The sequence below is a fragment of the Schistocerca nitens genome, chromosome 7 (assembly GCF_023898315.1).
Source record: "Schistocerca nitens isolate TAMUIC-IGC-003100 chromosome 7, iqSchNite1.1, whole genome shotgun sequence".
In the NCBI taxonomy this organism is placed as follows: Eukaryota; Metazoa; Arthropoda; class Insecta; order Orthoptera; family Acrididae; genus Schistocerca; species Schistocerca nitens.
The window spans coordinates 372999788-373017074 of NC_064620.1; the positions used below are offsets into that span (position 1 = coordinate 372999788).

Here is a 17287-nt window from a genome sequence, read left to right on the forward strand (position 1 = left end):
AGCCCGGTCTCTGGTGGGGTAAGGTAAGGCTGTGACAGGACAAGAATAGTAAGTGCTGGGTTAGTGGATTGGGCAGATCTTGCACCTTAGTCTTCCACATGTGTAATCCATGTGGCAAGGTGTTAGAACTGGGAGCAGCATAGGGATGAACATCGACATTGTGGAGGTTGGCGGATGATGGGACACCACTTCAGAATGAGTGGGTAGGATGCTCCTCATTTCAGGGCATGACAATACATAAAGTGCTGATGAAGGTTGTGGTTCATTTTTTCCAGTCCAGAGTGGTGTTGGGTAACAAACGGCATGCTTTGAAGCTGGTTGTTGGGTTGGCGAGAGGCGTGGGGGGGATGTGGGATAGGTAATGTATTTGCGGACCAGGTCTGTGAAGGCATTTGTGAGACCTTCAGCACATTCGGCATGGGAGTTTGCAGATACGCCATCCCTGGGTGGCCAGGCTGCATGGGATGATTTTTTTAGTGTGGAAGGGGTGGCAGCTGTCAAAGTGCAGATATTGTTGGTGGTTGGTGGATTTAATGTGGACAGAGTCATCAGATAGGAGGATGCCGATGTCCAGGATTTTGAAATGCTGGGATGAGGAGGACCAGGTGAAGGGGATGGAAGAGATGGGTGTTGAGGTTGTGACAGAATGAGAATAAGGTTATCTTGGCCCTGAAACTAGACCATCAAAGATATCATCAGTGAATCTGAACCAGACCATGGGTTAGGTGTTTTGGGAAGCTAGGAAGGTTTCCTCTAGATGGCCCATAAACAGGTTGGCACAGGTGGGTGCCACGCAGGTGCACATAGCTGTGCTGCAGATTTGTTTGTATATCTTCCCTTCAAAGAGGAAGTTGTGTGTGAGAATAAAGTTAGTAAGGTATATGAGAATGAGGTAATGAATTTGGAGTCTGAAGGATGCTGGGAGAGGTAGTGCTCGACAGCAGCAAGACCATGGGCATGATGGATGATTGTCTATAGGGAAGTGGTATCAACAGTGATGAGCAGAGATCCTGGAGGTAAAAGGGTGGGTAGGGTGGAGAGTCTGTGAAGGAATTGGTTGGTATCTTCAATCTGGGAGGCTAGATTTTGGGCAACTGGTTGGAGGTGTTCTTCAATGAGGGCCAAAATTTGCTCGCAATGTGCACGTGTGTGTGTGTGTGTGTGTGTGTGTATGTGTGTGTGTGTGTGTGTGTGTGTGTGTGTGTGTGTGGGCGTGTGTGTGGGCATGCGCACATGTGTGCGTGCGTTTCCTTTTCGGAAAAAGGCTTCGTCAACAGCTCAGCGTGTTACAGTCTTTCCGCTGTGCCTGTCTGCAACTCAACATATCATCTGCACCAATCTATCCATTTCATAATATTATTGATATTCCAACTTGGACTTCCCATTTTATTAAAGGTTTCATTTCAACAGTATAAAAAACACTACTGTCTGAAATAAAACAAGGGGGAAATATGATATATAAAATTACAATTTTGGCGGCCTCCACATATTATTATATCAAATTGAACAGGTCTTTAAAGTGTCATTGAGGAATGGATTTTAAGGTTGAAGTTAAAAAAAGTTAATTAATGGCAGAAACATAGTTGTTGCATGGCCTTTCATGAATAATTATTCAGTATTTTAGTAAAGGGGATTTTGTGGAATTTACAGCATCTTTATTCCAAAGCTTAACATTCAAGTTCCAAGAAAATTTACACAGGCTATATTAACTTTGTATGACCTCTGAATTCCTTCAATGTCTGCTGTCACCCCTACTTGACTAAGACTCTAGAGCCTAATTCAGTTTTGTGGAATAGGTAGTATTAACATGTATAAAGCAGATTCCATTACAAATTACCCACATATTCACAGAATCCTCCCAGCAAATTTTTAATTCACCTTCTATACTATTAATTTCACATGTTAATTTATTTTATATGACTTTCATATTATTAGCTTCAAACATTTACCATCCTGTACATCATGCTGGATTCTATCAGTAAAGTATTTCTTGAGCTACTTACATACTTATCATAAGTTCATGCTCTCTTAAATAGTAATTTATTCAGTGCACAGGTAGACAATGGAATGGTGTTATTTAAGAGGAAGTGTCTAGGATTTTTATGTAGGCCATTTGACTAACCTAATGAACTTTAACATAGTGCCACATAATTACAGTTACTATCAATATTACACACTTCTGACGGTTGTAAAGATGATATGACAATTGAAGTTTTGCATAGGAACATAGGTCCAGATCAGTCTTTTCCTTGTTACGTGGAAGTAAAGACTAAATGACTTTTGTACTTGTATTCAATAATACAGCCAATTTCTTTTTTTAATTAGCAGTCTTGTACGACAGGCTACACTGATATGATCAGTGGACTCTGTTTCAAAACAATGGCTAGTAAGGAAAAAAAATATTTCTGGTCTGAGGGCAACATGAAACTTGTAGATAAAGGTGGATAGGTGGAGGTTAACTATAAACTTGGGTGCCAAGCTCCCCAGATTTTTTTTCCTGTATGGCTATATGGGGACCCATTTTTAAGTCATTCTAGTACTGTCAGTGGAAAATCTAGCCCATTTACGGATGCAGCAGAAATGATTCAAAGTACACCATGTATATTTAACCAAGAGTATCAGAATTTATTGTACAGGCTCAATTTGTGCAACATGGTGGCCATCATACTGAATAGTTTTCTTCATTAAGTACAAGAGAAGCATCAATATTGTATATAAGAGACATCAATACTGTCTGTAATAAGCATCAATATTAGCATTACAACTAAAAACATTAGCAAGTTTTCTTTTCCCTGTAACTAGGAAACTGATACGTTTTCTGACATGCAACACCGAAATTTTATCTAGGTCTACTCTATAACTGTAGAACATTCTGTATAATGTCAGATGCAAGCCTGGTCATTGGGCCACAAGTGGAGTTAAACTGCAAGAAAATAGTACAGGGTGTGCAGAAAGTCCGGGAACACTTTCAATTATTTAATGCACAGGAACTAAACATTGTACAGATGTCATACATATTGCATTTTGGAGAGAAACTACGAAGCAAACCATGGACTCCTTATGACTGTCTCTCATACGTGTTCCACATTCACTTCACTCACATGGGACGTCCGCTTCTCTTTGCCGGACACAAGCAACCTGTTTTAACGAATTTGTTGTGCCAATGGTAAATGGCCTTGCTTGTTGGTGGCTTCTTAACGTACTTGGTTCCAAACATCTGTTGAACAGCTGTAGCACACTTGTTTTTGTCGAACTTCAACACAGAGAAAGCTCGCTCCACACCTGAACTCACCACGATTGCGACTAGGGCTGACTATCGGCAAATTACCGAACTACGCTGTGGCGGTATACTTTTTAAAAAAAACTTTTCAGGGTTTCTCTTCACAATGACATATGTGTGATAACTGTAGACTGTTTGGTTCTTGTGCAATTAATAATTGAAATTGTTACCGGACTTTATGTACACCCTGTATTTTGACACCATGCATGTCCCTGACTGCAAAGATGAGATCAGTGCAGCCACAAGTAAATTTGGTTTGGCACCAAGTCTATCCTTCACAAAGAAACCTGTGGACCAATTCATCGTCCAATTAGAGATCAATTAGCAGAGAACAAGGAATTGTGCAGCTGCAGCAGTAACATCATTTTTTGCCAACAGACTGCATGAAGTTCAAAGGCCTGTTCTCTTCATAAGAATAAGGTGAATGTGTCACCCCCTGTAGTGATTACAATTCAAGCTGATGACTCATCCTGCTTTTTTCAATCAATTTCTCATTGACTCATCCATCACCATAGTGATATCATGACCTAAAGAGACTGCAGTTTAATAATCTGACAAGTCACAGTCATGCAGGCTGAGCATCTATCATAATTCAACCTTCAAACCACGATCGCACACACCCCTAGTCCCTGCAATGTCAGTGAGGCATTACGAGATCCTGAGTAGTGTCTACCCTGACAGTATCATCCATCGCTGACTGGAGATCAATTCTGACCTTAGTACAAAAAATGAACCTGGTTCATGAATTTACTAAGTTGTGTGACACTAAATGTGAATCAACTAAACGAGATTCAGCTTTGGTCTAAATTAGCATGATACACATTTGACAACAATACTAAATCAACTATAAAAACGATTACCGTGCTTCAACTGCAGATACATATTGTATATCACTGATTTGCAGTATTTATTAATGAAGATTTTGTGAGGTAAAAATGGAGGGAAAGAAGTGGAAGAACTTCTCTGCAGCTAAACAACACTGAAATAAATCAGTTATTGATGGTGTAAACAAAAATTTAAAAATTTATGTCCTTAGTGCTTAGGTTCCTGAACACAGAATGCTAACCACATCAGTGGCCTAGAAAACTAAGAAAGCAGTAATTGGTGTAATTAGGTAGTACAGTTTCAAGAGAGAGTACTGTTGTATTTATCTTTATAACTAATGTCACAAAAATGCATCTTTCAGCAGGTAATTATTCATGGCCATTTGGTGTAGGTCATTAGGTGGTGCAGTTGATTTGGCTTGGAATGCTAACTATTGCCAACCATGGTATCATGTCACATCGGGCTTTCAGCTGTTTGCAGAACACACAAAGACATAAATTACACATTGTTTGCTGTGGGATCTGGCATGAAGGGCAAAGCTTACAATAATCTGTGTGTTTTACACACACTGTTTTCGATGTAATTTACAAAAACATTACATTTAGTGAGGTTGAAATTGAGTGCGCCTGATAAGTCGTCGTCATGTCGTTCTAATTTCACAAAGAGTAGTGGCAGTAAGATGTGCGAGCAGTACAAATTTTATTTACTACAAGAATGTTAACATTCTCTGTTACAGTATGTTAGTAATTTTTACTTTTGGACTGTCTAATTACAACTGAATGAAAAAGAATTTTTGGACCATACACATTTCGCCTTTATTGCTTGCTAGGCATCTTCAGTGACCTGGAATATGAACATATTTTTGTTTATACTATTTAGTTTACATTTTGGGACAATGTACATATAGGTTCTAAACAGTTCTGGCAGTTTTCTTGTCTACAATGTAATAATAATTGAAAGCTCTACTTAAAGATTTTGTGGATGTTGTCTATTTGCCCATTTTTAACACTGTTTTTCTTCTTATAACTGCTATTGAACGGAATGGACAGTGTCTTGAAAGGAGGATATAAGATGAACATCAACAAAAGCAAAACGAGGATAATGGAATGTAGTCGAATTAGGTCGGGTAATGCTGAGGGAATTACTTTAGGAAATGAGACACTTAAAGTAGTAAAGGAGTTTTGCTATTTGGGGAGCAAAATAACTGATGATGGTCAAAGTAGAGAGGATATAAAATGTAGACTGGCAATGGCAAGGAAATTGTTTCTGAAGAAGAGAAATTTGTTAACATCGAGTATAGATTTAAGTGTCAGGAAGTCGTTTCTGAAAGTATTTGTATGGAGTGTAGCCATGTATGGAAGTGAAACATGGACGATAACCAGTTTGGACAAGAAGAGAATAGAAGCTTTCGAAATGTGGTGCTACAGAAGAATGCTGAAGATAAGGTGGGTAGATCACGTAACTAGTGAGGAGGGGCCGGCCGAAGTGGCCGCGCGGTTCTGGCGCTGCAGTCTGGAACCGCAAGACCGCTACGGTCGCAGGTTCGAATCCTGCCTCGGGCATGGATGTGTGTGATGTCCTTAGGTTAGTTAGGTTTAACTAGTTCTAAGTTCTAGGGGACTAATGACCTCAGCAGTTGAGTCCCATAGTGCTCAGAGCCATTTTTAATGAGGAGGTATTGAATAGGATTGGGGAGAAGAGAATTTTGTGGCACAACTTGACTAGAAGAAGGGATCGGTTGGTAGGACATGTTTTGAGGCATCAAGGGATCACAAATTTAGCATTGGAGGGCAGCGTGGAGGGTAAAAATCGTAGAGGGAGACCAAGAGATCAATACACTAAGCAGATTCAGAAGGATGTAGGTTGCAGTAGGTACTTGGAGATGAAGAAGCTTGCACAGGATAGAGTAGCATGGAGAGCTGCATCAAACCAGTCTCAGGACTGAAGACCACAACAACAACAACTGCTATTTGAAATTTTCTTTTTGAGACTTCACAGCTCTAGGAACTGAACACTTGTTTTGATGTTATTTTTTTGTTGGTGTTGCCAACTGCCAAATGTTATCGCCAAAGATTGAATATTATTGCCAACTATTGAGTGTATTTTTGTAATATCTGGTGATCTGCGCGCGCGTGTGTGTGTGTGTGTGTGTGTGTGTGTGTGTGTGTGTGGTGGGGGGGGGGGTTGGGGGGTGAGGGGGGGGGGGGAGAGGGGGGGCACGCACACCCAAACCGATTGCAGATATCACAAAAACCCACTCAATAGTTGATAATGACATTCAATCTTTGGTAATAACATTCAACAGCTGGCAACCCCAACCAAATTATAACATCAAACAAATGTTCAATTCCTAGTGCTGAGAAGTCTCAAAAACAAAATTTCAAATGGAATTACAAAAAGAACAGTGTCAAAAATGGAACAAAACACAACATGTAGAACAACATCCACAAAACCTGTATGCAGAATTTTATATTACTACTAAATCATAGAAAAGCAAACTGCCGTTCTGTTTACCACCTATATATACATGTAGTCAATGCAAACTAAATAGTATAATAATAGTATAGTATATAAATGTACATATACCAGGCCACTGAAGATGGCTTGCAAATAATAAAGGTGAAATGTGTATGGCACGAAAATTGTCTTTAATTAATTTGTAATTAGACAGTTCAAAAGTAAAAATTATCAACATACTTTAACATTATATGCAACTGAGGAGGACAGTACTACAAACATAAAGAAGTTAATATTCTCTGTGTTTGTTAATACAATTGCTATGTTCCGCACTGTTTAAAAAAAGGCTTTAGGATTGGCAGCTATGGAAGAAGTACGGTGATGAGGCTCACATGGGAGGCACGCCACACATTCAGCCAATCACATGGGAGGTGTAGCGGAGGCATTGACAAACTGCAATACCAACATTTTACATTTAACTCCAATTCCAAGCAGTTCAATGTCCAGTGAGAGCATTTGTTATGCACTGGGATTCATTTCTCTTGTTTCATGTGCTTATGAGCATTTATTATTTTATTAACTGTTATTATTATTTGGTGGTATGATGTGTGATAATGAATAATGTCACAAGCATATTCATCAGAAATCGTGAATGGGAAAAAATAGTTTGTCACATACTGTTGGCCACAGATAGCTGTACAGGGTCATTAGAGAAAAGTTACTGCAGTAAATAAAACTAAAATAAAAACATAGTACAGCTATTCCAGAAAATATTAATACCAGTTTCATCTCGTACTCCATTTGTGATATTATAATGAATAGATTATGAGGTTGAGCAAGTTGAACACAATACAATATTAAGAGCAAATTCCGTGTTGTACAACAACTTAGGGCCTCCACATGCTCCTCCATAAAACTCAATCCTAAAGTAATTTTGAACATAGCAGCAAATGTTTATATCTTTTTACTAGAAATGGAATGTCAGCTCAGTTTGAATAGTTTTGAGGTTCTTGAAGGAACCATTCCACCACTTGGTTGATGTGGATAGGTGAACTATTTAAAACTTCAGTTAGATGGCTGGACAGAGATATAAATATGATCATTTACTGCTCAACATGAAGGGGCTGGAAACCATTTATAGCTTTCACAGAATTAACTAGAGGCTATGAAAGTTACTGATGTCATTTTATCATCACTTCTTGTTCAGAAATGCAGTATCAACCTCAAGCCATCTGATCTCATTGTTTCATTGGTAGCATAAACCTACAACATAACAAAAACTTGGCTCCTTGAAACTATGAACTGATGACAGAAAGTCCACTATTTAAAAATAAGTAGTACCAACTTTTTCAAAGCTCTGCACTAACTAAAAACTTGTGTAGATTCATCACAGAAGTTACAATGTGATCACGGCCATTTTTTTCTAGGACACCAGAAAGTAGCTAATCAGTGATCATCTTTTAATGGCACTGGTGTTTCACGACTGTCACTCTTTTAAAATGATTCTAGACACTCCTGCTGTAACAAATATAACAGAAACTGTAGAACCTGTTTATATGCTGCAAGCACACCCTTAGTCTAATTCAGACACTTATCAAATATGTACACAGTCTGTACACCACTTATAATGTTCCATTGGCCTTTCGGTTAGTTTGTATGTAATTTCAATGTAATTTCCTTACGCTGATGAAACTAAATTCATTTGAAAAACTATTGAAGATCACCAAGATCAAGCAGTGTATACTTCAAAGTAGTAGTAGTTTTGCCAAGTTACATCTTCCTTGAATACATAAATTGTTCGACTATATCATTCTAGGAACTTAATTAACCAACAAAATGTACTGCAGAACTATTGCAAGTACAACAGTAAAAATCAAACAATGGGGAAAATGAAAATAAAAAACTGTGTGGTAGAATGGTTAGTCTTTGGTGGGAAAACAATTCACTACTGACCCACCACAAATTGCTCTGCATATTTAACAAACTGTAATGAACAGAATACCTGGTTCCATAAAACACTGACCCTACTTCCAGTGGACAAGGCAGTTTAGACAAAATAAGGTCTGCAATTCAGAACTCCACGTGGATTTCATCCAGTCCGTATGCATATTGCATGTTATCTTGTTCTTCAAAACAAAACCAGTAAATATCTTACTTGAATCATGTTAGTTTGCTTAAGATAAACAATATGCCATATGGTCATACATCTACTATACAACATAAGACTAATTTATAACACAAATCAATGGAAAGTAAAAAACACACAAAACGTTTCTATAAATTGTTTCCCCTTCTGGTGAGTTCTCACAATCTTTTTGAACTGCAGAACTTTATCTCACCCTCCTTTTTTTTTTTTTTCTAAAAATTAAGTTTTTCATTACTATGACAACAGGCAAATGCAAGCTGTGCTTCAAACAGAAATACTATGACTCCCAAAACATCCAAAATTTGTTGTTATACTATAATTCTAGAAAATTAAATTCTGCAAGGGAAAAAAAAAGACAGTCAAATACTTCAGCCCACAGCTAGCACACACTGCATTCCAAGGGTCTGGTGGTGAAGCAAACTTACAGAAAAGTGCTACAACACTGAGAGGACACCACGGTTCATGCTCCTCAGGCCGACTGGGGTCAGGTATCGGAAGCAGAACAACTGCATATGTTCCACAACAATGCAAATGCATAGAAGAAATAAAAATAGGCGTAACATGCCAGTGAACAGAAAGGAAATGGACCAAAGTATCCGGGATAGGTCGAAAAATGATTTTGCCGACAATATCAGAAATAAAAGATACATTGCAATGAAAAACAATACAAAAATGTGCGATGGAACAAAGCATAAATGTTCAGTTGCACAGTAATGGAAAGCGGGTACAGGACAAAGAGAAAGAGAGAGAGAAAAACACGGGTAAAATAATTACATTTTTGTCTTCATTAGTATGAGTTTAACAAAATTCTTCACAAAAAAGTCTTTCATAATATGAGAGCTTTACCAACGTTGTTGTTACACCATTAATAACAACAGCTGATTGATCATCAACATTAATAATAATTATTGTTTACTTGGTACAGCTTTGTGTTCACTGTATGAACTAGGGTGAATGCTTTAATAATGAAAAATGTTTGTGCTCTCATATCATAACAGATAGCAATTTTACATCTCCCCAACTCACAATTACATAAGCAAAGGCACAAGCTCAAGAACATAACATATCAAACACACTTTTAATTACCTCATAAGACGAACACCACCCACCGGTGCTTGGTGCTTGTTGGCGACAACAGTTAAGACCCTTCCCAATAATTTTAGTGAAGAATATACATACAAAATAACATTTTCTACACAGTTTCGCTCAACTGACAACATGATCGCAACCAAAGTGCACACTTAAAAATAACATCACAACCCAAAAATTAACCTTAGTATTCAACTAAGGAGTAAACTGTTTAATCTGCCATCTTACACACTCTTTTCCTTCTCAAAATAGAACTGTTGTCTTTTATTAAATTATTTGTAACTCAAGGGAGAAACAGAGATATAAAACTGTACAATTGGAAGTTGGCTTAACTCAGGGGTAAAATTGCAAGTTAGCTGAACTCAGTAGTAAAACAGCAAGTTAGCTTAATTCAGTGGCAATAATTCCCTTTTCTGTCACTTGTTGTTCCACCTTGACAATGGGAATTTAGCATAAAAAGAGAGCAAATGAAAAGAAATAAAAGTTATAATGAAAGACAGCAGGACAAAGTACAATTAATTTAAGATAAGCTTCAGAAACAATACTTTCCTAATTGCTTAAATAAACAGCACAGTTATGGTTAACTAACAATACAACTGAAAATATCTGTTCTTTATTTCTTTCATATTTTTGACCTACAAAAGTATTACGTCCTTGCTCTTGCCCAAATATGATATGCAATTCCTAAAAGATAAAAGCCAATTCAAATAACTGCAGGTTAACTATCACTTAAACTAATTTTATAAATGAAAGCTCAGGTCAATATATGAGACATTTCTAAAAATAGCATACTTTGATCTAAAAATTCACAAGAAAACTGTAAAAGTCAGCAGTGTGGCACTTGTAAATATCTGATACATGGGAACTCAACATTCCTGTTCAGCAATGTCATAGAAATAACGTCAGTTGATGAGAACAAGCACCGATCAAAGTTTCCAGTAACTGTGGTGTGACTGCTTAGCATGTATTAAAAAATACATACGTTCTATGTATATCTATTTCATTTCTATTCTGTGGTCATAATGTCAACAGACAGACAGCGGGTGCATGTTAACTGGAATACTATTCAACTATGAGTGAAAAGTCCTGTGAAGTACACAAATAATAGGTGTTAAGGTAACCATTCTCCATATAGTTAAGGCATTTAACAATTAAGAAGCACATACACACAAGACTGAAAAACACAGCTGAGCTTTTCTCCTTAACTAATACATGGAGTTGGTCATCAGTAACAGGTCAACATCCATGGACTTTATGTGAGATTTATAAATAGACAACAAGTTCAGATTATTTTATGAATATAAAAAGGTGAGTCCCGCTGCGCATCCACATATGGTGAATATTTTTAAAGACTAATTGGAGCCACAAAAAATCTTAAGATTCTTGGTTTTCAGCAAATCTTTAGAGATTAAAATGTGAAAGGGAGCAATTCTGGCTTGCGCAGTTGTATCACTGATCTGTCAGTGAGTCTACCCCTCAAAGGTGAAATAGTTATTGGAAACTACCAAGCCAAGTAATGTGATGTTCAGGAAGGTCAAGTATGATGTCAAGTTGAGCTGGTTGTTTCCTTTAGAATACAGGAGACTGCTTGGATGTGGGGTGAGTGTGAGACATGTACAGATTGCAGGAAATTGTTTGCACCTTTAATATTTGATGGGTTTTGGACAATAGGCCATACCATTATCAAAAAATGAAAATCCACATGTAGTGTGTTCTTTGAAGCTATGAACTGAAGGGCAGCCTAAATTGTTAGGTTAGTGTGTCTTCTCATGTGATTGTGACCTTCAGTTGGGGTTATTCCTCCCAACGCTAGTACCTCAAAAACTTACGTATAATGATTTGTTCTGTAGCAAATGCTTAGTTCCCACAATACATAGTGCCTCAACTAAGCTAAATGACACAGTACACCATATATTTTCCATCTCTGAATCCTAATGATGTTAAATATTAAATGGGCAATAAAACAAATGGTAGACAACCAAGTGAAATAGATTTTCTCATTTGTCTTTAATTCCCCTAATGATTTACAACAAAAGGGCAACAAAATTCTCAGAATCAAGTATTTGATCACTTTTCTCTCAACAGGTAACTCTGTAAGTCTGGTGTCATTCTTGATGTCTTTTTTTCTAATATTCATTTACCAAACATTGAATTTGAGCAACATTGTTCTTATCTACTTGCAAGAAAAAGCCTGACTACTTTCTGTTGCACTGAATTAGGTTAAAACACAGGCAGTATTACACTAATTAGCCATAGTTGTCAACAATCCTAGGAAGAATCTCACTGTAGTGAGATATTACTGTCAATAGGGTTGCAGGGGGCCTCATTAACTGTGATATCAACCATTTATGACATGCTGAACAAGAGATCTCAAGTTACGTGAATTCAAGGATATAAAACCTGTAACATTTTGAAAAATAGAAGACATCCAGAAAATTAATTACCATTGACTACATTGTGTTATCTATGTAATCCATAAAAATAATGGAGCAATATGTGAAATAAGAGAAAGTCACTCACTCACCTACAGCAGATCAATACACAGAGAAGAGGAACACACAACAGAAAACAGCATTCACTCTAGCTTTCAACTACTGGTTCCTGTTCTAGCAATAGCACTCACATTCACACGCACAACCACACAGACACCCAAACTAGAGATCAGAAATATAGCAAGTATAAGTCTAATGTTCAAGTCGCATACTCCACAAATCAAGATGCTGCTATTACATCAGTTGTAATGGACTTCCTTTGTTCCCACAATTGTTCCGCAACTAATACGAATGTGAGAACTGTGGTGTTGTGGTCGCTTTAAACTGTATTGCCAAAGCATGCAGGAGTGTAATGCTAATCATGACTTACTGTTAGTAAGGAAGATGAGTACACAATCTCGCTGCTGTAGAGTAGCAGTGACAAGGCAAAATGACCAACTATTGGGATCGGATGGCCTTTAACGAAGCAGTGTCTTGTCAGACTTCGAGAATGCAAGAAGAAATTTAATTTATCCAAAGTACACAATTGTAAATGTTTACCATTAGAGGAGGAGGAGTGATATCTGGAATAAGTTTCATGCTGCAGTCCAAGCTTCAGATGAAAATCATATATTTCTTTTTTGACAAAGAAAATGTGGTCGAAGCAGGTTTTATTCTTATCATCATCCACGCAATTGACCAATTTCAATCGTGGGTCACTTTCAAGCAAGTATTTTATGCTTCACACTTAATAACTGATACATGTGGACAGGTATAATAAAAAGAATACACAGCCCACTTGGACCATGTTTTCATTATCAGGCAACATTGAGGCTATGGACCCCCACAAAAATAAAATTTTGAAATCTGTACAAATTTCATTCAATGCAAATGAAATGATTGCATTCTTGTCCATTCCACCTCCACCATGAGAAAATATATGTGCTGCGTCAAACAAAACCTGGGCACAACATCTAGTTGTGTAGCTTATCATTCATTTCTGTAATTTATTTTGATTATTAACCACCACTGAGAGAATATACTTCATCAAAATGTCACGTTTTCTGGTACTGCCATTACAGACTCAACAATGCCTTGAAACTGTGTATATGTTAAAATAATCGTTAGACATTATCTGAATAGGTATTAAAATAAATTTACAGCAGTCTTCAAAATTTTTCATCTATACAAATGTAAGTATAAACAGAACAATATTCGCTGCTAACCAATCATTTGTTATACTGGTACATGACTTGCTTCCCTCATGTAGACAGTTCGGACATTTTGTGACATTTCAACTTGCACCCGAGAAAGGCAGTGAAGCCGAAATCATGATTACATCAAATAAATACCAATTTACAGTTTAATGGTGGAAATGTCTTTCAAGATAGTTGTATATGTAGCACAAACACTGCTAGCCCATGGTCACACTTGTGAGCTTTGGTACTTGTGCTCCTTTCTGAGCAAGTTGAGTGTACTTTTACCCGACAACAGACTCGGGTGACGAGTGTGCTGTGACAGAGACTCACGAGTTGAGCCTACAGGCACACGAAGACAGTGGGTTCCGAGATCACGCCATAGAACCTGCTGGCAAATTTAAAGCGATTACATGAACTCATTTTTGATCTCTAACCCAAATACACATTCCCACAGCCTTAGCAAGACTTGTGTGTTTCTGTGCTCCACGGACTGATCCACTGTAGGTGAGTGGTTGCCTTTCCCTTACTGTATGTATTACTCCATCCAAAAACTTCTATTGTTACCCATAAAAATAATGAAAATTTATTTACAAGTACCACACATCACTTATTCATGAACATGATACAGTATGTGAAATATCTGACAAAGCTAAATAATTGTAAGTGCACTGGTGAAAAACAAGTACATATTTAAATGATGTATCTCAAATGCTACCTGTTAAATAGCCTTACATACAAATATGATTCACTGTATCATCCGCTTGTTTCTATCTGGACTACTTTCACCGCAAGACACAGAAATGCCTTTACTCTAGCAACACAAATGCCCCTACCAGATTATTAGCATTCTGAACAAACACAGTGTCAGTAAGTGTGATAACGGTAGTCACTTATAAAGTGACATGTTGATTGCATAATTTGAAGAACAAAACAACAAAAAGTTGTAAACAAAAATTGGCAAGTAGAAATGAAAATGGAATGTAACTAACAGTAAAAATAGGAAAGGGAGCCTCTAAGATTTCTATGGAAACTAGCAGAAAATCATAAAAAGAACATGGCTTCAACTCAATTCCAACAGCACTAAAACTATTTGCATGAGCTGCTTACTACTTGGCAGAAATACTTGAGCAGAATGTTGCCAGAAGACAGAGAAATAAGGACAGGTACACGACACTGATGCAACAGCAGTTGGGTCTAGCTCTGTACTGGAGGCTGCTCCAAACAATATAGTACACAGTCAATAATGGTTAAGAAATCTTATATATCTTAAGGCTTATAACATCTTTTGTTAACATTGCTAACGAATTTACTAGTTTTTCTGTAGCAATCTAGATAAAAGATTCTGCATCTCATAACAATAAATTGCTTATGCACCACAAACAGCTTAAAAACTGTTACAGTTAAATTCTGATCTGAAAGGTTAATAAATTCTGGACAAACACTATTCTAAAACTGTAGATAGAGTACTTGAATATTTCACAAAAAATCCATAAATTGATAAAATTTTAGGATAAGTATAATGATGTACGAAGACTAACTTCACACCTAAGGTATAGTCAGCAATGGACATTATTCCTAACAGAAAAGAAGTGCTGTAATAAAATAAAACATTAAAAAGATGAAACCAAGAATCATTTTTATTTTCCTTCATAATTAAAACTGCCTCATGTCATGGGGCAGCCTCTCTTCGTTCCTGCCTGAAGTTTCTCCACTTAATCGTGGACACTGACATTCCTTTCTTATATTTTTGGTATTGCTACCATCATAGTCAATTTACAAATAAAACATATTTACACACAACTAAAAAAAAAAAAAGATAAAATGCCTTCAACAGTGCACCATTTCATCAGATATTTCACATGCAAATTCTCAGAAAGACTTCTTGAAAAAATTAAAGCATAATTTTGCTTATACATACCACGGCAAGGGTCATTCTTTTGCAGAAACTCATCTAGTGCAACCCAGCCACCACCAACTCTCACCATGACAGTTGATCGTAGAATACGCACCAGGCGTAACTTCTGGCTGTCACCAAACTGGAAGAGAAATAAAGAGGGATGTGGAAAACCTAGAACTGTAGTTAATGATTACGAACTGGTTTATATTGCCTAGTACTGTAGTTAATGATTATGAACTGGTTTATATTGTTTCCCTAGGGGAAAAAAACTATTGTTTACCTTGCTGTCTGATGGCCAACCTTTACAGATTCAAGTACATCATACAACAGTTTTAAGATCACACACTGAATATAAAAAAAGAGAGACTCAAAACAAAATGGTTGTTTCAACTCACCCTGTATTTTCCTTCTCCAACCTGAAAGACTCTGAATTTTTGCCTGCATGTACACAGCATAACAAGTCTTTTAACTTCATCATGAATCTTTTCAGCATCTGTAACAGGTTTTGTTGGCTCAACCCAATCAGGCCTTAATGCTGCTATGAACTCCTTCCAGTCAATGAAACCTTCTGAATTACGATCAAAAAGATCAGCGACTGCATTCATCTCCAGCCGGCTCGTATCAAATTCTGTAAAAACAAAGATTCTAGTTCTCATGGTAGTCCAGTAAGTACGGGTGTTCATTACAAAAAATGAAACACACACATATTTTAAAACTGAAAGTAATTAACCACTTAACTGAATATCTTCAAGCAAATAGTCAGTCCAAAGGAAAAATGTTCAAATGTGTGTGAAATCCTATGGGACTTAACTGCTAAGGTCATCAGTCCCTAAACTTACACACTACTTAACCTAAATTATCCTAAGGACAAACACACACACACACACACACACACACACACACACACATGCCCGAGGGAGGACTCTAACCTCCGCCGGGACCAGCAGTCCAAAGGAAAGGCTACACTAAGCTGATGTATGAACAGGAACAATTTAATAAACAATAGTCGTAAGACGACACATGCAAATCCAACACAATACAAAAAAGAAGCAGTTAGGGTGGCAGAAAGGAAGAGCGAAAAGAAACAAAAACTGTTTCAGCAAAGAAATCAATCATCTGGTTAAATATCTACTTAGGCTACAATAAATTTCAATTAATATACAGAGTTACTGAACCAAATTGGGCAAAAACATTATGATACAACTTAACTAAAGGAAGTGATCAACTGACAAGCAACACAATGACACATAAACTATAGTTCAATTCTTTTATCTTGGCGGCTCGCGCATGCCCGCCCAGATGCTGGGGATTGCTGCGTTGCCAGTTGCACACGACGCACGCGCCAATAGAAGCAGCGCCATAGTATAGCATAGTTCGCAAGCTTACGTGTAGGGGGGAGCGCGCAGTTCATGAAATAAAGCCACCACAGCCGCATTAACCCTTTCGCTGCTACAAAGACGTGCTCCCTGCATTCCGCGCTGTGGGCGATTTTGTCACTGCACTGCTCGCCTGTGCAGACACATTGTGTTCCGACTGCTTTGACACTCTTTATCATTCGATTCCACAAAAACTATTTGGCTCAAAAATTAGATTTTTACCTATCTTCTTGACTGATACCTTCCCCCCATAAATGACTTAATTTTGTTTCGATGTTCAACGCAGTTATTATGCAGCATTAAATATAGTAAACCTCTGCACGAAATTTTGAAGAGTTTGCGGAGCTAAAAGTCCATAGAGTATACTTTCCGTATGGTCGATTTTAGTTGCCACAATGTTGAGAATGAAATGTGGACAAGATACCTATATATTTCATTTAATTTAAGTACCACATAAGTGTCGTATGTAATATTGAGAAATATTCCACCTTTCGCGACTGTAACAAAAGTTTTACTTACACTGGGCACGTTGGGCTTTATTTTAAAG

At 37.4% G+C, this 17287-nt stretch overlaps 1 protein-coding gene across 1 annotated transcript in view; it reads right to left on the reverse strand.

Annotated features, from left to right (window-relative positions):
* The window catches only part of LOC126195243 (microtubule-actin cross-linking factor 1), a 503782-nt gene that overhangs the window by 42924 nt on the left and 443571 nt on the right, over positions 1-17287 (reverse strand). Inside the window, exons 89-90 of the mRNA XM_049933770.1 lie at positions 15760-15992; positions 15386-15503 (exon numbers count right to left, since the gene is read on the reverse strand). Coding sequence (XP_049789727.1) covers positions 15386-15503; positions 15760-15992 — 351 coding nt within the window. The remainder of the gene's footprint in view (positions 1-15385; positions 15504-15759; positions 15993-17287) is intronic.